At 42.3% G+C, this 24,249-nt stretch overlaps 3 protein-coding genes across 11 annotated transcripts in view; 1 reads left to right on the forward strand and 2 right to left on the reverse strand.

Moving 5' to 3' along the window:
• Positions 1 to 389, reverse strand: part of znf652 (zinc finger protein 652) — a 56,818-nt gene extending 56,429 nt beyond the window's left edge. Inside the window, exon 1 of the mRNA XM_054740263.2 lies at positions 30 to 389. The gene's annotated coding sequence lies outside the window, so the exon portion shown is untranslated. The remainder of the gene's footprint in view (positions 1 to 29) is intronic.
• si:busm1-163l24.3 (uncharacterized) overlaps positions 1 to 24,249 on the forward strand; it is a 30,636-nt gene that overhangs the window by 982 nt on the left and 5,405 nt on the right. Inside the window, exons 1-6 of one of the 9 annotated variants that reach the window (XM_070551466.1) lie at positions 5,496 to 5,708; positions 6,083 to 6,244; positions 15,253 to 15,436; positions 15,756 to 15,859; positions 15,945 to 18,566; positions 24,023 to 24,231. In XM_070551466.1, the coding sequence (XP_070407567.1) occupies positions 15,253 to 15,436; positions 15,756 to 15,859; positions 15,945 to 18,566; positions 24,023 to 24,231 (3,119 nt within the window). In that variant the 5' untranslated portion in view covers positions 5,496 to 5,708; positions 6,083 to 6,244. Of the gene's footprint in view, positions 1 to 5,495; positions 5,709 to 5,862; positions 6,245 to 12,069; positions 12,661 to 15,249; positions 15,437 to 15,755; positions 15,860 to 15,944; positions 18,567 to 24,022; positions 24,232 to 24,249 lie in introns of those variants that run through there. The other 8 variants (XM_070551467.1, XM_015948868.3, XM_015948870.3 and 5 more) reach the window with 8 other exon arrangements.
• On the reverse strand, positions 3,232 to 11,468 carry phb (prohibitin). Its single transcript, XM_015948875.3, has 7 exons — positions 11,341 to 11,468; positions 10,738 to 10,831; positions 10,263 to 10,424; positions 5,354 to 5,496; positions 5,134 to 5,250; positions 4,935 to 5,030; positions 3,232 to 4,017 (listed from the first exon to the last, which is right to left on the reverse strand). The coding sequence occupies exons 2-7, from the start codon at positions 10,820 to 10,822 to the stop codon at positions 3,805 to 3,807; spliced, it is 816 nt and encodes a 271-aa protein (XP_015804361.1). The 5' UTR covers positions 10,823 to 10,831; positions 11,341 to 11,468; the 3' UTR covers positions 3,232 to 3,804.

Below are 24,249 nucleotides of genomic sequence, written 5' to 3' on the forward strand. Positions count from 1 at the left end.
GACATTTTCTTGTCTGTTTGCTGGCTTACCTCCGCTCGCGATCGACCTCCTTCTTGCAATCGGAGTTGCACAGATTCACGGCTGCACTTCTCTCGCTCGCCCTCCCTCTAACATGATCCGCGGATGTGCATTTAGGGAAAGAAGCGCCAGCTGTCTTTGTGTGCAAAAAAATGCGGGAGGTTATGCGTTAATGTGCTGTTGGGAGAGGAATGACTGGCTCTGTCCAGCTGGTCCGTAGCCCGGCCTAACCACCATCGTCCCGCGCTCAGTCCAGGCATCCAGGCCGCTGGCAGTGTGGGCAAAGCGCGCCGCGCCGCGGAGCGTCTGGGTCTGGATTCTTTTCGTCTGCTCTTCTCCAAACCCAACACACACACACACACACACACACACACACACACACACACACACACACACACACACACACACACACACACACACACACACACACACACACACACACACACGATGGATGACACCCTAAGACACTGGGGAACGTTGAACATTATCCTGGGACATTTGCAATTTATTTAGTCAATTTGCTTTTACTCGAAACGAGACAAAGCGATTTTAGGAGTTTGAGTCTAATGTTTTTTTTTTTGAACATGTGACCCAAGAGTCATGGCGTTGGTAATTTCATAAAAACGTCTTTTCACTTTGAAAAGCTGTTTTAATTCATTTAGATTGGGAGTGTTATAATTGCACATAAGCCTTCACATAAAACTACCGTCTTACATTGCCTCCTGCTGCCAGTGTTTGGTTTGACAACAATATAACAATAAAATGTTTTGTCACATTCCAGTAAAAATAATGTTTTAACTTCAGTTTAGTTTAATAAAAGGCATCTCAAAGCACTTAAAAGCAAATTCAGTTCCCATCAAGTCAGAAATACAGTCACTGTGTCCTAGTAGTCTAAACATATTGCAGCATAACTAAAAGGATGAGCCCAAACTAACCCTAGCAAGATCTAACAAACAGGAACGTTTTAGTCTCGACAGACAGCGGGACTGCCTCACACAGAAACTGGTATCTGGATCCAGAAGACAGAGCCTGAGAAACTAAAGGTCTTTTTAACGTTGAGGAACTTCAGGTAAACCTGCAATTTTAGAGTCAAGTGCTTTGACATTGGGAACGCTATTAATGGAACAGTAAGGTATTCAAATGGAGCGGGATGTAACGTTTTAAAGGTTTAAAATGTCATTTTTATGTCAGATAAATACGACTTTCAGGGGAAAGTTTTTTCCAATAAAGCACATTTCAAGATAAAAATCACAAGGTGCTTCACAAGCACAAGGACATGTATAACAGAGTTAAAAATAAAATAAACTATAAAAGATAAACTAAAGTAAGATTAAAAATGAAAAAACAAAACAATGAAACCCAAAAATATACTGAAAGAAACATCAGTATGAAAAGAAGCCGGTGAGCAAGAGGAGGAATAGTTCACGTAAAAGACTGCCTGAAAAGATACTTTTAGAAAGAGTCCACTTTAGGGAAGTTATCAGTTCATAGATGAAAGGGTTAAACGTGTCCGAAAATAAAGGAGGTTAAAACTGAACCACAAAATGTATAATGATCAAAAAGAGATGAATAAATTAAGACATGACAGACAAAATTACCTAAATGTACTTCAGATAAGTCCCGGAAGTTTTCGATGGGGGTCACCAAAACCAAACGTTACAACTTTCTCATCAAGCTGCTACACACACATTCATGGTCTGTATCCAGGGTCCTGTTTCATCATCTTTCTGCACCAGTTTGTGTGGAACGGCTAAATTACGTAATTCTGCATTCCTGATTCTTACTCAGCGATTCCAGTCAAGATATGCATGCAAGTTTCAAACCACCCCAGATTTTCTTTGCTTCTGATTAGGGCCCGACCGATATATCGGCCGGCTGATATTGGGGTCCATAACAGTATCGGCTATCGGCCAAAAAGACGGCCGATATTGCTCTACCTATCAAGCAGATGGCGCCAGCTTTATCAACTCATGTTGTGTGGCTTGACTCCTTTGAACTTTGAACACAAATTATTGTTTTTTAACTTATTTGTTTCTTATGTGCAATTATTTCCTGTCCAGGGTGAATAAGTTCACCAAGTTAACTTCCACAGAGTGTTACTTTGTTACAAAGCACACGTATTGCGTTTTATTTATTGCTGCATTTTTATTATTTTAATATTCTTATCGGGATCTTCTGTCCCCAAAGGTGTGTGTGTTGTTAGATTCCCCAGAGTTAGCCAAGTCAGAAACAACATGTTGTAACCAGTTGTTTTAGCATGCAGCAATGGAAGGGAAGGCTTGCATTCACCTACATATAAAAACACTACAATGTGTGTGAATCCACTTATAGTGTTTTATGCTAAACTAGAAAACCAACTGCTGCCAGATCATGTTGGGCTAGTTATAAAATGCTTTTTCTGACTTGTCTAACTCTGGGGAATCTTAACAAGACACAGTTTTACTGAGTGGTGGAATATTCCTTTAAGTTAAAACGTATTTGTGGAAACCTCAGATTACAAGAGAAAACTTGAATGTTAGATTTATGCTGTGACTGAGTTTGTGTGTTCTGTTGTGTTTGAGATCTGCTCAACAAATCTTATTTGCATTACTTGGAAACCCGAGTGAGTTATTGAGACAGTTCTTTGGTGTGTAAGAGAGAAATAAGTTTGCATCAAAAAGGCAGAGAATGAAGGGTTTAAGCTTAACAGTTTTATTTCTTTTCTTGTGAGGGAGATTTATCGACCTTTATATCGGCTATCGGCCTTTGTTAAAAGTTTTATATCGGTATCGGTCCCAACAAAAGCATATCGGTCGGGCCCTACTTCTGATGACCCAGATCATGTTGTAATAGTTGCTTTGAGAGCTCTTTAGACTTTCTGAAGGTACTTCAGTGTTCATCTTTCACTCGTGTATTGCCCACTACCTTATTGTGACGGCACCGTGCTAAAAAGCACCGAGAAATGTCACACCTCATCAGAAACGGGACAAACACGCAGCCTAAGCCTGGCAGTTGTGTTTGGTATTTTATAAATACAACCCAAAAGCAAACAAACTGTGACAGGCTGCTGGTAACAGAGACAACATTTCCAATACGAAGGTAATCGTTTGCGGATTTACACACCAACACACACACTGTAAAATATTACAACAACGTTTGCCTTGAAAGCAAAGAAAAACAGAACTTGATTCAAGTTTTGTGGAGTGCTGTGCAATTACTGACAAGACAGATCACTGGGAGGTAGAAAGATTTCTTTATTAAGTGAAGCCATGTCTGAAAAACTAAAGCGTGAAGCTCATCCTTAACGATCAGATAGGCACGTTCCGATTGGTTTGGGGTGGCGATATTTGTTAAATCCTCTTGAAAAGTGAGCCTCTCACTTCAGATTTGACAACAATTACACATTTTGATTCGACTCTCCAGCACAACAGCAAAAGCATAACGAAACATTTGGAATTTAACACGTTTCAAAGGAACCTTTACATGTTATCTTCACACACTGTTCTCTTGGTCAAACAATGCTGAATGAGAATTTACTCCCTCGGTCGTTCTCAAAGTACTACGTTAATAATCTGGTGCGACTGACCTCTTCATTTCCATACACAAAGGTGGACTTCAGAAACGTTTAGCACAAACCTCTCACTCCGTCTTCCACCATGCTGCCATCAGCAGTGACCAGTCCAGTGGTGGTTTGAGAAAGAGCGGGAGGAATGTGTGTGAAGATGACAAAACCCTCTACTGAATCCTACAGCTCCCACCTCCATGTTAGAGCTGGTGATGGCGGCATATGCACCAAGCAGGATGCCATCACTGGGGCAGCTGGAGCAGTGTGCCCTGTCCAGAAGGAAGATAAGTGACGTTGCGGGAACGCGAGAGCTGCAAGGCGATGTCCTCAGCAGCCTCCAGCTTACGTAGCTCGACCAAACCATCACCAGCCTCCATCAGGGAATTGGCAATGAGCAAGGCAGCCTGAGAGTCCCCCTCGGCTGAAATGATGGCCGCCTGCTTCAGTTGCTCTGCCTAAAAGAACAAGATATCACTTTTACCCAAAGAGACAGCACACAATCATATTTATAATAATAATAATAATAATACATTTTATTTAAAAGCGCCTTTCAGAACACCCAAGGTCACTTGACAGAAAACACTTAATAAAATACAATAAAACAATAATAAAACCCAAACAAGAAAAAAACAAAGAGAGAAACAGTTCAATAAAATCAGAGGTTGTAGGCAGATTTAAACATGTGTGTTTTGAGTTTTGTTTTGAAAAGGGTAAAACTGTCGATGTTCCTGATGTCTGGGGGAAGTGAGTTCTAGAGACGAGGAGCAGAGCGGCTGAAAGCTCTGCTGCCCATGGTAGCGAGACGGGCAGAAGGAACTGCAAGATGGATGGAAGAAGAAGATCTGAGTGAACGGGATGGGGTGTGAATACTTATAAGGTCTGAGATATATGGAGGAGAGAGGTTGTGGATTGCTTTGAAGGTATGGAGGAGAATTTTGAAGATGGACCTGAATTTAACTGGGAGCCAATGAAGCTGCTGGAGAACCGGCGTGATGTGGTGAAAGGAAGGGGTTCTGGTGATAATATGGGCTGCTGAATTCTGGACCAGTTGCAGTTCATGAAGGAGTTTGTTGGGAAGACCATAAAGAAGTGAATTGCAATAGTCGATACGGGAGTTGACGAGGCTGTGGACGAGAATAGCGGCAGTGTGAGGGGTCAGGGAGGGGCGGAGACGGTTTATGGAATGTAGATGGAAGTATGCTGACCGAATTACGTTATTAATGTGAGCCTGAAAAGAAAGTGAGCTGTCGAGGACGACACCCAGACTCTTGACGTGAGGGGAGGGGGAGACTATGGCGCTGTCAATAGTTAGAGAAAAGCTGTCAGATTTTGAGATTTAGTACAGGACAAATACTCGTTTCAAACACCTCACCTTTTCCACAACAAAACGAGCTCTCTCAGCCTCCTGCTGGGCCACCTGTTTCATCTCAACAGCCTCTGTGAATTCTTTGCCAAAGGTCAAGTGTGTCTGCAGAGAACAGCATTCATTTTTTCCATCTGAATTATAATAATAAAGTGCAAAAAACTAAAAATTATAGATCTTGTTGGAAAGATTGCAAGCAGCTTCATACCAGAGACACGTCATCCAAGATGAGGCCAAAGGTGGAAGCTCTCTCTGTGAGGTCCTCGCTGACCTGCCTGGACACCAGCTCTCTCTGGGTGATCAGCTCGCCCGCATCAAACCTGGCCTGAGAGAAACAGAAGCGCGCCATTAAAAGATCTGCTAGCTTATAACCCGCCCGTCCGTCCGTCAGGGTTAAAAACATTGGTTTTAGTTGACCAGATACCTACAACTACAGACTTCAAGACCTCTGTGGTGATGGACGGCAGCACCCTCTCATCGTAATCCTCACCGATACTAGTGAAGATGCGTGGCAACTGACTCGTCACCGGCCGGAAGAGGATACGCAACGTGATGTTGACGTTCTGTAGATCTGTAAGGTGAAATGTTGCACGTTTAGTCTGGGAATGCGGCAACAATCGCAGCATATTAAACGATTAGGACCAGAGTAGCTGTTCACACTCAGCTTAGTCTCTACTGTTGACTTACTTTCTATGTTTTTCATCAGCAGGCTATACTATAGCACCTAGTGTTTGCTAGGCTGCTGGAGGCATGCTCCAGGAGACAACCAACCAACATAATGTGGTAAGCACCTTGTTAAAGACAAAATACTCCAATTAATGGCTGGGCGATATTGACCAAAACGTATGTCTCGATACCATGTTGTCATTCTTTTTTAAAACACAGAAACGGTTTTGTTACCTGTTGACGCTACGTTTCGCCATCGGCGAAACGTAGCGTCAACAGGTAACAAAACCGTTTCTGTGTTTTAAAAAAGAACGACAACATGGAATTAGAACGACACAGTAAGAACACACCTAAGATGTTTGTCTCGATATCTTTTAGCTGAATTCTGATATTTGTTATACACTCACTGGCCACTTTAATGGGTACACCTTGCTAGTACCGGGTCGGACCCCCTTTTGCCTTCAGAACTACCTTGATTCTTTGTGGCATAGATTCAACAAGGAAACATTCCTCAGAGATTTCGCTCCATATTGACATGATGGCATCACGCAGCTGCTGCAGATTTGTCAGCTGCACATCCACGATGCAAGTCTCCTGTTCCACCTCATCCCGAAGGAGCTGTTGGATTGAGATCTGGTGACTGCGGAGGCCATGTGAGTATTACAGTGACATTGTCGTGTTCAAGATACCAGTCTGAGATTATGACATGGCACATTATCCTGCTGGAAGTATCCATCAGAAGATGGGTACACTGTGGTCATAAAGGGATGGACATGGTCAGGAACAACACTCGGGTAGGCTATGGTGTTGCAACAATGATCAATTAGTACTAAGGGACCCAAAGTGGTAGTGTAACCCCGGGTTTCCACGGGAGCCGTCAGCAGCACGTTACTGCAGCAGCACGTCTTGCTCGCGTAAGCTGCTGCTTGGCCCTTCCCACGAGACGCGAAGCAGCAGGGGAGCAGCTGTCACCGACTGAGCACGAAGTCACACGAGTTACTTCGTCTGTAAACACAACAACAAGCAGGAGAAAATAACAACATGGTTTGTGTTTTATGTTCTGTCTGTTTTATAATCGCCAATACGGACCTGAAAAACAAAGGAGACCGCTAGCTAGGTGGTAACTTCTCACGGGGCCGCACAGTTAGTAACCTTTTTTAAAAGTAAAGCAACTGGAAGGCACTACGTTCTTTATTCTGAAAATCTCGGTAGCTTCTCTCCATTTCCGCGTCCGATTTCCTGTCTTTCCTTCCCCAAAAATGTCGAACTTGACCCGTTTCAGAGGCGTCGCGCGTAGAAAATAGAACCGGCGCGTAAAGGCCGCGACATGCTGCTCCTGAGACGCGGCCGACTCGCGCTGCCGACGGCTCCAGTGGAAAAGGTTCTGTTGACCACAGCGGTTCCTATCAGCAGCTATGACGTGCTGCTGACGGCTCCCGTGGAAAGCCGGGGTAATGGTCCCCTACATCATCACACCACCACCACCAGCAGCAGCAGCAGCTTGAACAGTTGCTACAAGGCAGGATTCATCCATGCTTTCATGTTGTTGACACCAAATTCTGACCCTACCATCCGAATGTCGCAGCAGAAATCAAGACTCATCAGACCAGGCAACATTTTTCCAGTCTTCTATGGTCCAATTTTGGTGAGCCTTTGTGAATTGTAGCCTCAGTTTCCTGTTCTTGGATGACAGGAGTGGCACCTGGTGTGGTCTTCTGCTGTAGCCCATCTGCCTCAAGGTTCAATGTGTTGTGCATTCAGAGATGATCTTCTGCATACCTTGGTTGTAACGAGTGGTTTTTTTTTAGTTAATGTTTTCTTTCTATCAGCTCAAACCAGTCAGGCCATTCACCTCTGACATCAACAAGGCATTTTCGCCCACAGAACTGGTCCTCACTGGATGTTTTCCCTTTTTCTGACCATTCTCTGTAAACCATAGAGATGGTTGTGCATGAAAATCCCAGAAGATCAGCAGTTTCTGAAATCCTCAGACCAGCCCGTCTGGCACCAACAACCATGCCACGTTCAAAGTCCCTTAAACCATTTTTCTTCCCTGTTCTGAAGCTCGGTTTGAACTGCAGTAGGTCGTCATGTCAACATGCCTACGTGCACCGAGTTGCTACCATGTGATTGGCTAATTAGTCATTTGTGTTAACGAGCAGTTGGACAGGTGTACCCATTAAAGTGGCCAGTGACTGTTTATCTCAATACTTTTTCTCCTGTTAAATATTTACAAGTTAACTTCCTTCAAGCCGTCTTGAGAAATTGTGTACATAAATTCATCAGCAGATTAATCAGAAGCTCTCCGTAGCCGTTTACTGATTACACGGGGGAGGGGTTTGACCCGTCTGTCCACACAAGCATGATATACTTATCTCCTCAGCAGCCATGGTCAAAAGACTCGCTAAAACACGAACAAACACCCCCAAATTATTGAAAACCACAAATAGGGCTGCTCAATTAATCGAATTTTAATCACGATTACGATCTGAGTTTTGAACGATTATAAAAAACAAAACAAGCCGATTATTTGCTCCTCCCGCTTGCGCTGCCCTGAGTTGCAAATGAAGCGCTCCTCCCACACTGTTGCCAACTTTGTGACTTTGACGCTATTTCTAGCAGCTTTTCAGACACCCTTCTTGACTTTTTAACTTAAAAGTACCTAGCAAACACCTCAGAAACATCTCTGGTAACCCTTAGCTACTTTCTGGATAACTGTCGTCGACATTTCCTGCAGGTTAGCTAAACACTCCGCCTGCGCTCCGGACCTTTCTTCAGGACATTAGGAAAGGGAATGATGTAGTGATGTGTCGGTCGCTAAAGAAACAGCTCTCGGAGCCGGCTCCTTGTTGGAGTAACCAGAGTGAGTGACACACACACCGTACCTGCAGACTCCTGAGCCACTAAAAACGGCTAAATGTGCGTGTGCGGCGCGCTAAACACACGTGCAGCTTGCCCCGATTGCTGTGAGACCAGGTTGGGGGGTGCAGCTGTGGTTGAGACAATTATTACATTAACTGATGGACTTGTAAATATATAGTTTATCAATAAGGTAGAAATAAGTTCCTCACGCTGATAAATAATAACTAATCTCTCTGAGGACACGGTGCTAGAGCACTCTCCTACAGCACCTTGACACGACTAAATACATATTATGTAACATTTTGTGAACATCAATTTATTTGCATTTATTTGTTATAAATGCCACTGTATAATTCTTGCTGTCAGTATATGCAAGATATTGGTATTTGGGTCTGTACTGGTTAGACTTAAATGAGTTAAACCAAGGTCTAGAGCCCTTGGGTCATAAACTATGAGCTGTAAGTATATTGGTCTTTTTATACTGGGAATCAGGAGTTATTTTAGTGATCATCTTGTTTCTTATTTTTGTCCTGATTGTGCCCTGAGCAATTTTATGACTGAATAAAAACAAATAAAATCAACATAAATTGAAAAATTGTCCTAAATAATCGTGATCTCAATTTCAGTCACCATAATCGTGATTATTATTTTTGCCATAATCGAGCAGCCCTAACCACAAAGCCAAATGCAATGATTAGGGCAGGATATTGACCTAGAGGTTTCCTGATGATGCATGAAATGGCCACTTAGAAATGGAGCAAGCTAGCAGAGGGCTGAGCCTGCCAACTCTAGAAACACACTGATTTTAGATTTATATCGATATAAACAATACAGAATCATCTTGTTTCTTGTTTGAAATTGATATTTTTTAAATACTGATTCATCACCTTGCCCTACTCCAATTCAAGGTGAATAATATGCTTCCTGGAGTTCCAAAAGAAGCTTCCTGGAGTTAGTGGGTTTGTATGTTCTAAATTCACCCATCATCTAGCAAACATGGGTGAGAACCTGACAAATAATGCTGGATTATTCAGTTGCTTTCTCACAGTAAACGTTACACAAAAGTACAGATCAGAAGTGTTTAGTAAAAAGCCAACCCTTGTTTTTATACACGGTTTCCCTGCACTAACATCAACTTTTAAAAAAGTTCCTGAAATACATAAACACAACGTCAACATACTAAAACCGCAACTCCAATGATGGCAGGATACCCCAGAAAAGCGCTACGCCCTCTGCTGTTCTGGAGAAGAATTGCTTGACAACACTGACACCAACAGAGAAGTACAAAAGGAAAATGTCTGTCTGAGCGAGCGCAAGTGCAAACTTGCTTACAGAAGTATAAACTAGGCTTTATAGGCCAGGGATAACCAATGCTGTCCCAGAGGTCTGTTTATCCAGCATGTTTTTAGTTGTATCACTGCTTCAACACACCTGATTTTAATCAGTGGGTGACTGACAGGCTTCTGCAGAGCTTCATGAGCTGCTGTAAAGGTGACTCAGCCATTGAATCTGGCATATTGGAGCAGAGAAACAACTAAAACACGCCAGACAGCAGACCTTGAGGCCCAGGATTCGTTATCCCTGATTTAGGCATATACTTAATCAACTCAGGTTGGTATCAGGGACAAAATATTTACAACCAGGACACCCCTATTGAATGGTATTTTTAAAGGCTCAAAAAAATCATACAAAAAATTTGAATAGTTTATTTTAAAAGATATCCAGTAATGGAGCCAAAAAGAGGTCATAACCAGACACTGCTTGGCAAACAAGCTCAAGGGCAGAGCCCACAAGTGCTTTAAGAGGTACCTTTGCTGCCTGTGATGACAGGTACATTGCGTGGACGGGATCTGCAATCAAAGATAATAGGCTTCTGAACCCAGGGGATGAGGAAGTGGGTTCCTTCACCAACGACTGCGTCTTGAACACCCCGGAACCTGTCAAATATGACAGCCTGGTGCCCTGCGTCAACTGCAGACAGAGTCAACTTACTGTAGCGTGCATATTTTCAAACCTTTGTCACAAAATACTTAAATGCAAAATATGATTCTCCCTTCAGATAACAATGCAGATTTTTATCAATAAAAATGTTGTAAAGTTTTATCATTTATTGAATGCAGGGATATCAGCACAAGTGACCACCATTCATCGCCAATGGTGATGCAATCTTATTTCTGCATGATCTAACAACACCATGCAGTAATCACGTTGCTTTTTAAACACTAAACCATCAAATCCTAAACTAAATAACATTCGTGTTAATGTGGAAGTGTTGACTACTCACCATTAAAGAGGGCGGAGTTCACAACACCTCCACCGATAGCGAGGGCAATCCCCAACTTCCCAATGGACTCAAATAACTTGGCCATGACAGCAACCTGCAGACAACGAAAAGCGTTTGAGACCTAAAACACCGACTTCACTCACTCATTGTACAATAAACAACTTAAGCCTAAACAAGGATCCTTGAAAGGCCCACTTTAATCCCTCTTCTCCAGGAACAACCTTGATAAGATTGTCACGGCTGAGTGGTAGCTAGCAACGAGTTAGCTTAGCAGCTAGCCGTGATCTGAGACAAAATAAATTCACATAATTCGTTCAGACTACACCGAGCACCTAATGTGACAGATTACGGAAGGGGAAGTGTTATTTTAAATATGTTAAAGAAATGTATGTGGATAAAACTAACAGCACGCTGCGTGATTAAACGCGTGTTAGCTCTAAAGAACATGATGCAGCCGGATAACTCGCGCTAGACAGATATCACGTTGTCACATTAATAGTTTGGTAGCACAAAGAGGAAAATATAAATGTATACCTCTTACTGTATCAACGCTTCTATACTGTATCAACGCTTCTAAACTAATGTATAACACATGTAACTCACCTCGGTTTCCGCTGTGACCTCCACCGGACACTACAGAGCGCATGAAATCCAATGCGCCTGCGCGCTTGCATGCCGCAACGAGTCATCTGATTGGACGAAACTCTGCCTCGCTGAATGAGAGTTCACAAGCGTTTCAATTTGAGAGAACGTTCAAGGCTGCCATCTACTGGTAGTTCATATGAGTGCTCCCCACTTCAAACTCACAAAATACAGGTGAACTGGATATATTAGAATATTAGAAAGTCCGTTTATTTCAGTTCTTAAACTTAGATGGAGATACAATTTAAATACTCTGGAACCATTTTGCAGGTATATTGAAATAATTAGCTGATTAGAGTGAGACACTTTTAGCCAAGACTATTGAACCTGAGATTTTGAATTTAGGGTTTTCATAAGTTGTAAGCCATAATCACAACAATGATAACAAATAAAGGCTTGAAATATCTTGCTTTGCATTTAATGAGTCTACTTTATACATTCGTTTTTCCTGTTGAGTTAGATTACTGAATTAAATGAACTTGTGCTTGATATCCATTTTTTTAGTTTCACCTGTAAATGACAATGAGATTAAAAAAATAACATTATGCTGGCAAAATCAATTTGCATTTCACCCAAAAACTCTTGCTGTGGGCAAGTCATTTATTTTGGTTTCTAGATTTTAGGAAGGGATTTCACAATACTGTTGGTTTTATACGGGGCCATTGCCGCTTCTTTCATATTGGTAGTTTGGTCCTGGCTTGGGCCAGATCTTTGGTCAGTATGCATTGTTGTTTAAATGTGATCATCAATAATTTGACCAACCTATTAGCTGATGTTGTCGAGCTAAACACAAAGTATTCAATCAAATTTCTTAGTGGTGAAATAAAAAGTTTCCATCCAACTGAAATAGCAATATGGTTATTAACTTCACTTTTAAAAATATTGAACCAGGTAAGTGATTTAAAAGGTTTGAATCTAAAGTTTTGAGCTATGTTCCTCCAACCTCTACACACTTTTCACTAGCTAGATTAAAGGAATATTTCACATAGAAGATTTTAGGAGTTTCTTTGAAAAAATTAAAGATCTGTAGGAAGACTGGAAGTTAAACATTATCTGTAGATTGTGCCTTTATCTAGATAAAAAGCAGAGCAATATGATTTAATTTAATTTAATTTTTAATTTTATTACATTATTCACCGTTTCACACACGTCCATGCCCGCCCCCTGGCGGAATGAAACCGTTACGACATCTGGTTAGTTTCACTTTTCTTCCTCTTCACGTAAAAAGTGACGGTCTTTGAATATTAGCGAGTAAACAGAAGCCAGCGTGAAACTCTGAAGGTCAGTAATGATTACAGTAGAATTAAATCTTCCCTTCACATATAATCGTGTTGGCTTTAGCGCTGCGGCGGACCAGACGTGCCTGATTTATTCACTTCCTTGATTCTCGTCTCAACAATGTGGCTTCTCTTCTCGCTCTCAGATAACATGGAGCTGTAAACCCTCGCCTTGTTCGGGCTTTTTTTTTCTCGTGTTTGAGCAACAAAGCCTTAGAATCGGCCTATTTTCAGGAAACTGTCCAGATGTGTGTATCTGATGTGCGCAAAGCCAAGATGAGGGAAACACGTTTTGGTTTTATTTTCAAACACAATCTTTTTGAAGGAGGAAGAGGAGGTGCTCAATCATTTTAATGTTTCTGCTTGTTTTTGTTAAAGAGCAAGTCACCCCCAAATCAACTTTTTTTTTTTGCTGATAAACTTTATAAATGTGTGTCTAATCGTGCTGTAGACACGTGTAGTCAATAATTTGGTACTTCAGTGCATCTTAAAATTTAAATATTCTGCCTAAAACTTTCAGTGTTGTGCCGTTGTCAGGTAAAAACTCTGCACTGCATTTGAATTTAAATCTGCCACCGCTGTTGGCTAAGAGGTATGCTATGATGTAAACTGGTACATTATGATGTCATAATGCCGTTGTGAGCCTGTGTGTGTGTATTTGTTAGTGGCTCCGCCCTCTCGGTCTGCTAGGCAACAGCATTTGTTGCAATTTTCAAACATGAAGAGAGAGTGAAGTAAGTTTCTTGTAGGGGGTGACTTGCTCTTTAAGGTTTCAGATCTGAAAACGTTTTATTTGCTGATAAATCTAACTCTTAACCAACGCAACTTAACTTCAGAATGCAGCTGTGGACATCTAAATCAACGCCTCCAACATATTTGATTAAATCAGAAGTTACTTATGTTAGTCAAGCCTATTTATTAGTTCAGTTTCACCAGCAGCACCCCTGGTTGTTGCTGCCAGAACTGCAGGAAATCACCTCAGTAGAACCTGTCTGACAACAAGAATATCTGACCTTTGACCTCCAACAGGAAAACCCAGCAGATTTAAACCACTTGTGCAAAGAGAGGAAATATCTTCCTTCCCAGTGTGAGGGACTCATTACTAGTTATTACAAATGCAGGAATGCACTTGTTACAACTGGTTATTACATTTTAGGTAGGGCTGCTGGGCGATATGGCCTCAAACATGGACGTAATTTTTTTTGGGGGGGGGGGGGGTATGTCCCCCCCACTTTTTCCAAAGTCAAGTTTTGACCCCTGCACTTTTTACCATCCAAAAGCAATATTACTTTATATTAAATTGACACTGGTTGAGCTCTAGGACCAAGTAGAGACGCTTGTGTTGAAGCCTGTTTCCCATTAGAACATACTGTAAAGATACCCCCCCCCCCCCACCCCCACCCCCACACACACATCTAAAGTGAAAATTACGCCCGTGGCCTCAAATCTATACTGCAATATAATCTGAAGCATGTTATATACTGTGATATATTTTTCCCTTTGTTTACATATGTCGAAATGACATGCTTTAAAAAATCCTCATATGGAAAATATATTGCAGCAGAATAAAGACGTCCAAAACGTGTAGAATGCTGCTCCTCCTCCCGCTACATGCTTGCAGTCACCGCCATTCTGTTGTTCCAGTGTCGGCGCGGGTGCACATCTTAGTGACCAGGGCATCCGCGCGTCCTTAAAAAGTCTTAAATTTGCTTTTCCAAATTTAAGGCCTTAAAAATCCTTAAAAATGACAAATAATCCTTGAAAACAGTTTCCAAAGGTCTTAAATGACCAAAGACCCAATAAACAAGATTCTTTTATTTCTATAAAGTGTTCGTGAATTTCTAGTTAGTGTTCAGCATTTTTTGTGTACGATGTTGCCGTAAGCAGAACCGTACACATTCAGTTGGTTGTGAAAGGGGACTATTTTTAGATGAGCACATTAGCTGGTTAAGCTAGTGGGAGCTTGCACCATGGGGAAGTGCAAGTTTAATGGTAACTGGATGGCTAATTAGGCAATAGCTGGGAATTATAACTTAAATTTAATTAGAAAAAATAGCTTAAATTTGGTCAAAGTGGCCTTAAAAAGGTCTTAAAAAGTCTTAAATTTGGCTCCCTTACACCTGCAGCTACCCTGAGTGACATCATGTGTTATCGCGGTAGAGCCAAAAACTTATCATTATATCCTTTCTACCTTATATTGTTTATGTTGCCCACCCCTAATGTTAGGATCTAAAAGATAAATGAAAACAGAAGACATCTTTTAGGGGTTATTTCTTTTCACAGTACTATAAATTAGATGAAGTTTTTTTGTTTTATTTCAGAGCACAGAATAAACTTTTTTATTGGGATGGAAAATTTTAGCCTGTTGATGTAGTATCCTGGCAACCCCCAGCAGAGGGAGATGTTTTATGTAACGTGTCACATTCTGTTTGTAAAAGTTGACTTTTTAATTATTATTAACAGTGACACACAGATGTGTCACACATGTGAGCCTTTTGGCTTCTCTGAATTGATATTTGTGCTCAGCATCGCTGTAGGATCATGCCGTCATGGAGCTGCGTTCTCCCACTCAGCACTGATTGTGCTTCTCCAGCAGATGGCGGGGCCGGGCAGGACGGTGAGGGTGAGCGGTCTGCCCGCAGACATCCAGAGTAACAGGCTGCAAGACAAGTTATTTATTCACTTTCTAAGAGCCAGAAATGGAGGAGGGGAAGTAAACTCTGTCGTCATTGTCAAGTCAGAACCTCCCTCTGCCCTCGTCACCTTTGAGGACAGCACAGGTCAGTGGGGTCAGGGGTTGATTTCACACCCCGGACTTTTTAAGGTGTGAAGAATTGGGACTGTTTATTTATGAAAAAGCTGCTGTTTGAAGAGCATTGTGGCTAAAAATGAACTTTATTTAATACCAACAGCCTCCCACTTGAATGCATTTTTTATGTGGCATTAGCGAGGTGTTGCACTTTGTCTGCTGTCACCACTGATTTACGCCGAGCCGGAACACTTGCACGCAAGTCAACGGAGCAGCCGATGGCTGAAATGCTTAGTCAGGATGCTTGTGAGACTGTGATTGATTTCTGTCCAATGACCCCTCTCGCGCAGTGGCACAGAGAGTTATTCAGCGCAGCTGGCACATTCTGGAAGTGGATGGGAAGAAGTATAAACTGACTGCAACAAGGCATCAGGAAAGCCTGGATCCAGATCAGGTAAACATAGCCATTTATTCTGCACAATAAAGTCATTATTAATCATAGTAACAGAGTTTATTAAGTCTTATTACCTTTATTCTAGGTCGTCTTAAGTTTATCAGCAACTGTTGACTACAGTCAGCTTCCAGGTGGAGTTGAGATTTTGACAAACCTTTGGAACAACCACAAAGAGATCCAGATAAGCTATGCTGCTGCTGAAACACACTGTACATTGCTTGGCTCCTACTCCAAAGTGCACGCTGCTTTGGCCCAGCTACTTGATTATTCTGGAGGTCCAGAGCAAGTAGAAAACAAAGACTCTGGTCAGCCATTCCCCAGCTGTTCCACTTCTGTTCAGACATCCCAGAAGCCTCAGGTATGGGAAGACCAGAGCAGAAAACCTAAGCAGAAGGACAAAAGAAAAAATGGTAACACTGACAGAGCACTGGACAAGGAGAACTCAAGTTCAAATAGAAACGTGGGACCCAATACAGAGGGTGCCATGCTGCCGTCTCCTACTGCATTCATGGAGGATTTCACTCTAGTTGTTGACGCAGACATGTTCCAGTACCTGCAGGAACACTGCAAGAAAGAATACCAACAGATCCTCAGTCAGAATGGTGTCGAGGTGGTAAACGCGACAAATCAAGGTGTGACTACTCTGTTTCTAAAAGCTGCAGATACAGCTGCAACGGAGAGTGGGCGGGTACACCTGGAGCAAGCTAAAAAAGCAATTAGTCGGCTCTACGAGGAGAACGAGGCAAAGACCTGTAAAGACCAGCTCCCTAAGAGCATCCTGTGCCCCAGAGGTGGACTGCAAAAGGCCCTGGAGAACTTAAGTGTCAGATTTCCAAAGCTCCTTCTAAATGAAGATGAACAAAATATTTACTTTATTGGTTGTGATAAGGATGTGTCTGAAGCCAAGAGCATTCTTCTTCTGGACCACGACAATGTGAGAGACAAAAAGGAGGATGCTACCAGTCCTTGGTTTAATTCAAGTCAATCTCCAAGTCATGCAGAGGAAGCTAGGGTGCCCTCGACTTTTCCTTCCCCTCTAGCATATTCAGATGAAAAGACAAGTCAGATGCTGAGATCAGAGGAAGAAGATTTAAGAGCTGAAGGATCCAGAAGGTATAAACTAGCTGCCCGGTTTAAAGATTCAGGTCTCGGTGGATTAGGCAGTCGACCGGCTGACTTTACCATCCGCTCAAACTCATCGCCCAGTAGACCAACGCATCAGCGGCCAGTGCTGGGGTATGATGTCTTTTCAGAACCAGCTGGGATTTCTGGTGGAGCACTATCTAGAGCCCAAAACACAGGAGGGGACATCCTGTTTAAAACTGGGTCACCTTCCTATGTTGCCATGCAGAGTAGTACCTCTTTGATTGACAGTCCTTCAAAGAATTCACCATCCTCATTTGGCAATTCCGATTTTTCAGAAAGCACTGTACTTCCTCCTTTTGGGTCCGGATCCACCTTGAGGCGAGCCAGTAGTTTCTCAGGAACACCGCAGCGTAAAGCTCAGGTTGTGGGCCAGATGAGTCAAGATGATTCCAGTAAACCCACGGTCGCAACTAGGGAGAGGTCCAGTAGCTTCGGTGGTCAAACTGTGGGGGGCAAACAGGAAATCCATGTTCCAGAGGTTTCAGTTTCCCAGGTTATGTGGCAGTACATTAAGGAAGCCTACAGCACCCGACTGGAGGACCTGGCTGCTGATGTCCACTTGGAAGAGACCATCTCACAGGGAGGCCGAGATCTGAAGATCAATGTGACAGGGCCCGACTCATCTAAAGTGAGATTGTGTCAGGAACGTTTATGTAAACTCGTCCAAATGGTTAGTGCTGACTTCTCCGTGCACGAGATTCGCTTGTCAGAGCTGAGGGTTTCTAGTCCTCAAGATGAAACCTTACAGGCTTGTTGCACTGAGGTACGAAGTCGCTTCAAGAAGGTTTCCATCTACATAGGCGCCAAAAGCTTGTACCTTACAGGTCCACACCAGTTGTGCTCTCAGGTTGCCACTACACTGAAGGAGGTGTTTTCTGGAGAATCGGAACCACACCACTTCTCGAGTCCCTCTGTGCCCTTATGGAGTTCAGCTTCTTCTTCACAGATACATCAGAGTTTTAGTCCACAGCTGAACAACGCTTCTCAGGTGGGTCTAGAGACCCAAACGGACAGTCAGCAATGGACATCTACCTACAAGAGTGACTTTGGTGAGAAAGGGATTGTTAATGGAGTTTACAGCAAAACACCAGCGAGACAAGAGCAGATGACTCAAGAGAAATTAAAGGTCACAAGGATGGATGATAGACAGAGAGCTGAGCAATCTGTGAGTCTAACAAGAAATCATTCGGTTCCAGTGAACGGTGTCTCATCAGTTGCAGCCAGCAAAGACAGGACCATCCATGCTACCCATACTGACAGTACTAGGCAAAGAGACGCCGAGGTCCAAAACACTTCAGAAGAGTCCGGATCAGGTCAGCTTCAACACTGTGTTTGTGGGGAGAAAGGGCCATCACTGATGAGGACCAAGTGTGGGGTTACCCTGTGTCAAAGGTGCCTGGAAACCATTCATTACAAATGCAGAGTTTGTCCCGAGCCAGAGCAAAGGCCTCGAGGCATCAAGGGAGAAATGAAGACATCTAGACTGAACATCAGTTTACCGGGTCACAATAAGGACATGACTATCAAGATCACTTACTGCATTCCTGATGGTATCCAGGGGGTGAGTAGCTTATTATCTGACACAGACCCTTAACCTTATCTAGGTAGTTAGACTTTCATCTCTAAAGAGACTGAGCAAAACTGGAGAGTCTTCAGATAGCACCTGCAGGGCTGTTTTAGGTCATTGTACCTGCACTTGTACAGCTACAGTTCCATTCTGTGCCTGCCTCATTAGTTCCATAGGGGCTAAAGCTGCACAACATACAGATGATCTATGGTTGTGTGCACAATAGTAATATTGCAAAGGCAGCTGGATACGCTAACGGCTAACGTTTGTGCTGCCGCTGGTGAAGGTTCTCAGTCATCCAGGTCATGGTCATCCAAAAGGGTTCAAATGAAGGCAACTGGACTTCTTTGGTTTCTTGTGCTGCTGTAGCCCCTTACTTCAGGACATCGCTGGAAATAATAGAAAAATAAGTGCCTCGAAGGAAAAAAAATAGAGAGAGGATTCAGTGAATAGCATTGTTGACAAGGACCCGTACAAAAACGTATTACAGTCAGTGCAGGAAGAAATATAGGAGCAGCATCTTGTAATAATGAGTAATAACGTAATAGGGAGCCTAAGTCTCCTCCCTTCAGGGTGACTCACGGGTCCCCGGAAGAACAATAAAATGAATACAAGTCAACGGGGCTAAAAGAGCTATTTTTCCTTAGCTTTACACCCTGAATCACACATATGTTGTACTTCAATTTAAATGAAAAGTAATGATGTGTGTTTCAACCATGTCAGTCATGTACTTTATAGATGATTTATCAGCTTGTAAAAGTTCCCAATTAACATGACTTTAAATCAGATGTCGGCACGTCACATATGTGACATCACCACATAATCTCCCCTCCCCTAGCGTAGCTGCTACTTACCACATGGCCAGATTTATGGTGGTTCTTTCCTCCTGAAGGAAGGATTCGAAGTTCCATAAACTTACAGTCATTTCCCCTCTGCTCTTCTCCTTGTCTGATTCAATGACATCAATGTGGTGATGCACATTTGTACTCTTGGACGTATTTCCACACAAAACATAAAATAACTTTTATCGCTATTCAAAAAGAAGTACTTTCTTGGTGTCAAAATGTGTCTAAAATTCACAGACATCATATGTGAAATTCATGGCACATCACAAACAGGATTAGAAAATAGCTTTTATAGAACCATTGACTAGCATTCATTTTTTGTTTTTCCATGGACCCATGAGTTGATTGGAAAGGGAGGAGACTTGGGCCTCCTATAACCTAACAACCTATATAAATCTTGTTTTAATGACAAACAAATGAACAAAAATGAATTTGCTCTGCATGTTGGTCTAGCCAAGCTCCATAAGAACCTCTGTAACCCTGAACATTCTAGGGTTGTCACGGTAACCAGTGTAGCGGTAAACCCGGTAAAAAAGTTGTCAATAATAATAACCGTCTTGTTTGAAAAAAAAAATCTCTGTGGATTACCGTGGCTGCGGTGTAGGCGCGTTGACCCTTACCAGCCACCGTATCATTTGCTGAAGTTGCCGGCGGCACATGCGCACTTTGTTGTTTACAACCAAAACTTTCTTGAAGCTAAAGCTGAAATAATGGTCAAAGGAGGAGACGGCAGCGCTCAGGACATTTATTATCCCTCAAAGAAGACAAAGTGGGTATCATGGACATGTTTTGGATATATGAAGAATGCCGAGGGACAGTTGATAGAAGACGGCTATCCTGTTTGCAGCACGTGCAGAAAAAGTGTCTGTGAAAGGCAGCAACGCTTCAAATCTCATGACACATCTGCGTGACCATCACCCACAACTCTACAGTCAACGCAAGGCAAGCTAACGTTAGCGTTTTAGCTAAAACGCGTGATTCGAGGATTTGGGTTGAGGGAGAATGCAACGAGTCGCTATATAAAGCAGCCGCAGCGCCGCTACCTGCATATAAACCGTGTCGCGGACACCGCCATGTTGAAATGACGCTATGCATTACGGGGCTCCCAGGGGCAGATAAGAGTTGGTCTCGCTCCGAGAATAATTATGAATTTAACAATGATTACTGCCTGATGACATTTTCCCACATCTGCAAAGCTCACTGGAAGGACACAAACCGAGGGCAATATTTTCCTGATATAGGGTTTATTACTCAAGTAAGGGTAAAAAAGTATCTGATTAGAAGGCTACTTGAGTACTGAGTATCATCTGATCTAATATTTTTAAAATGATGACATCAAACAGACAAAATAAGAAGTTATGGGCAAATATTGGTATTTTAAAGACTAAAGGGGAAAATGTAAACAAATAAACAACATAATTACAAAATAACACATTTTAGACACAATTTAGACACAAACTGAGGACAATATTTTCCTGATATACAGGGGACAGCATTTAGCTGTCTGAAAATGTAACACGTTTAAAAAAAATACCGCGATAATACAGAAAACCTTGGTAATTTTGGTCACAATAACCGTGAGGTAACATTTTCACACCGTGACAACCCTAGTGTAAAGTACGACTTAGTTTAATCGTTTTGCTTATTTCCCTTTTTACTTTTCCTTTGTTTTAGCGTCCAGGGAACAGCAGAGAACAACATCTCAGTAGAAGCTAATTGTAAAGGATGGGTCGTTTACATTAGGGCTGCTCGATTATGGCAAAAATAATAATCACGATTATGGTGACTGAAATTGAGATCACGATTATTTAGGACGATTTTTCAATTTATGTTGATTTCAATTGTTTTTATTCAGTCATAAAATTGCTCAGGGCACAATCAGGACAAAATTAAATAAGAAACAAGATGATCACTAAAATAACTCCTGATTCCCAGTATAAAAAGACCAATATACTTATAGCTCATAGTTTATGACCCAAGGGCTATAGACCTTGGTTTAACTCATTTAAGTCTAACCAGTACAGACCCAAATACCAATATCTTGCAAATACAGAAAAAAAAATTATACAGTGGCATTTATAACAAATAAATGCAAATAAATTGATGTTCACAAAATTTTGCATAACATTTATTGACTCGTGTCAAGGTGCTGTAGGAGCGTGCACTAGCACCGTGTCCTCAGAGAGATTATTTATTATTTATCAGCGTGAGGAACTTATTTCTACCTTATTTATAAACTATTTATTCACAAGTCCATCAGTTAATGTAATAATTGTCCCAACCACAGCTGCACCCCCCACCCCCCAAACCCGGTTTCACAGCAATCAGGGGCAAGCTGCACGCGTGTTTAGCGCGCCGCACGCGCACATTTAGCCGTTTTTAGCGGCTCAGGAATCCGCAGGTGTGGTGTGTGTGTCACTCACTCTGGTTAATCCAACAGGGAGCCGGCTCTGAGAGCTGTTTCTTTAGCGACTGACACATTACTACATCATTCCCTTTCCTAATGTCCTGAAGAACGGTCCGGAGCACAGGCGGAGTGTTTAGCTAACCTGCAGGAAACGTCGACGACAGTTATCCAGAAAGTAGCTAAGGGTTACCAGAGATGTTTCTGAGGTGTTCGCTAGGTACTTTTAAGTTAAAAAGTCAAGAAGGTGGTCTGAAAAGCTGCTAGAAATAGCGTGAAAGTCACTAGGTTGGCAACACTGTGGGAGGAGTGCTTCATTTGCAACTCAGGGCAGCGCAAGCGGGAGGAGCAAATAATCGGCTTGTTTTGTTTTTTATAATCGTTCAAAACTCAGATCGTAATCGTGATTAAAATTCGATTAATTGAGCAGCCCTAGTTTACATCTTACTTATGAACCATAAAATGTGAGATTCCATAGAAATATGAAATGACAATCTGATGGATCTTTGACTATTTTAACCAGAAGATCAGAACTTTTTATTGCAGGGATTAAGCGACACTTCGTATTAACTCCAAGGAAAGAGAGAGAGTCTGGTTTATAATAGTTAAGAAATTTATTTCTACACAATTTAAACAAGACTAACTTTAACACTCTGTGTACTGATGGAGTAAGGTGGAGTGAGACGTGATGAATGATGATGGTGTGTGTGTGGAATGTTATTCAGAACCAGCGGATCCGGAGAAGCATTTAGTTCTGAGTGGGAGTGAATGTTTCGCTCTAAACTTTAGTCGGAGATTTATAACACACATGAAACCCATCTGTCGGTCTACGTACCCCAGGGGAAGCCTCCGTTAGATCCAGAATGCCGAGGTCATCTCGGACCCTCCTTGGAGCCGAAGCCGGTAGAAAAGCAGCGGTGCCGACCAAACTAGTCTTGGAATGCTCCGAGGTCACGACAGGTTATCACTGACGTCTCCGGGTCCTGAAGGGGTCGTGAGGTTCAGCTTTTATTCTGAAGGAACCGTTGCGGTCAGGTGTAGCGTGCAACAGATTTTATCCAGCTTGTCTGAGGTTCTTTAAGGCTGAAGAGGAAGTCCGGATGGCCGGTCCCAGACTCCTCTAGAACGCTTGAACTAAAGAAAAGGTGGCGTGGGATAGTTTTTATAATTGTCATATTTTGGTTTACTGGCGAATCAGAATTTGACATGCCAAAGAGGGTTTATACAAACACCACAGATAACCACGCCCAGCCAGAAACGAAGGTTCTGATTGGATCAGACAAAAGGAAATGTGTCGTGTGACTTTAGCATTACGTGTCATCAGTGTCTAGTGCAAATGTCCAGGATTATAATAACTTGTAAAATACTACTGATCACAGGATTATAACATCAAGTAATAACATTGTCATTTCACAGATTGATTGAACATTGGGCTCACATTATTATTGGTAATAACAAAGTTGTTGATTATGTGTTTATCACAAGAGAGTTCTTCGTCTTCGTCTTGAGTTGTAACAGGTGAAGCAGTTCAGATGAGCAGAGTGCATGAAAGACCTTGGCCACTATCTCATGTAGATTAGGCTGTCAGAGACTTTTTGTCTCTGCTCGAGCAGATCATGACCTTTAGATCATAAACAGGACATTCATGATGCTACATAATCGTTAGCATTAGCAACTCCACCACACAGTCCTCCACACTCCTTCAGGCTTGTGTTATTTGTGGAGGCAAACAGAGGCAGTGGTGGAGTTGTGTTTCCTTTAGCCAATCAGGTGTGAGATGCTTAAATATCAGGAAATAAGAGCCCAAATCCTGTCGTCTGAAGCTAATTATGCATCCTGAAAGAGCCGCACCGGCGCTTTTTTTCCCCACAGAACAACTTTCACGGCAATAATTCCTACTAGCAACCACTGCAAATGGATAAAAAACTTGAGTAAAGTTGAGCTTTTAACAAAATATCACCATTTGAAAGTCATTGTGGTAAATTCCTGAATCCATTTTTCATTGTTACATTACAAACAACGCCTCATATGTGCTTGCATTCTTTCTTTTTGTTCACCGAAATGCTGAAAGAAAAGGCTGCACACACCTGTGTTCTCATCCTACATTCAGGGTTGTGTGATAACGGTTTGGTTTTATTCATACAGCCTATAACTCTTTTTATCTAAGGACTTTTGTTTTTGCTTCTGCTTCATCTCATCAGGATGATGATCCATCTCCTAGAAAACCGTTTAGAGGAGGAGTTTTTGAAGCTTACCTCCCTTTCAGCGAAAAAGGGAAGAGACTGGTTCCCAGGTTGAAAGAAGCCTTCAGGCAGGGTTTCACCTTCACAGTGAGAGGAAAGGGGGCAGAGGCCAAGGTTGACTGGGACCGCATCCCACACAAGACCAGCTTACAGGGAGGAAAAGCTCAGTGAGTGAAGTGAATGTT

The sequence above is a fragment of the Nothobranchius furzeri genome, chromosome 5 (assembly GCF_043380555.1).
Source record: "Nothobranchius furzeri strain GRZ-AD chromosome 5, NfurGRZ-RIMD1, whole genome shotgun sequence".
Classification (NCBI taxonomy): Eukaryota; Metazoa; Chordata; class Actinopteri; order Cyprinodontiformes; family Nothobranchiidae; genus Nothobranchius; species Nothobranchius furzeri.

Coding starts and splice junctions, on each gene's coding strand:
- phb (XM_015948875.3), bottom strand. CDS start 10,822: ATGGCCAAGTTATTTGAGTCCATTGGGAAGTTGGGGATTGCCCTCGCT. Junction 5,497..10,262: donor TGTCATCACAGGCAGCAAAG/GTACCTCTTAAA, acceptor TTCACCTTACAG/ATCTACAGAACGTCAACATC. Junction 5,031..5,133: donor TCTTGGATGACGTGTCTCTG/GTATGAAGCTGC, acceptor TGTTCTCTGCAG/ACACACTTGACCTTTGGCAA.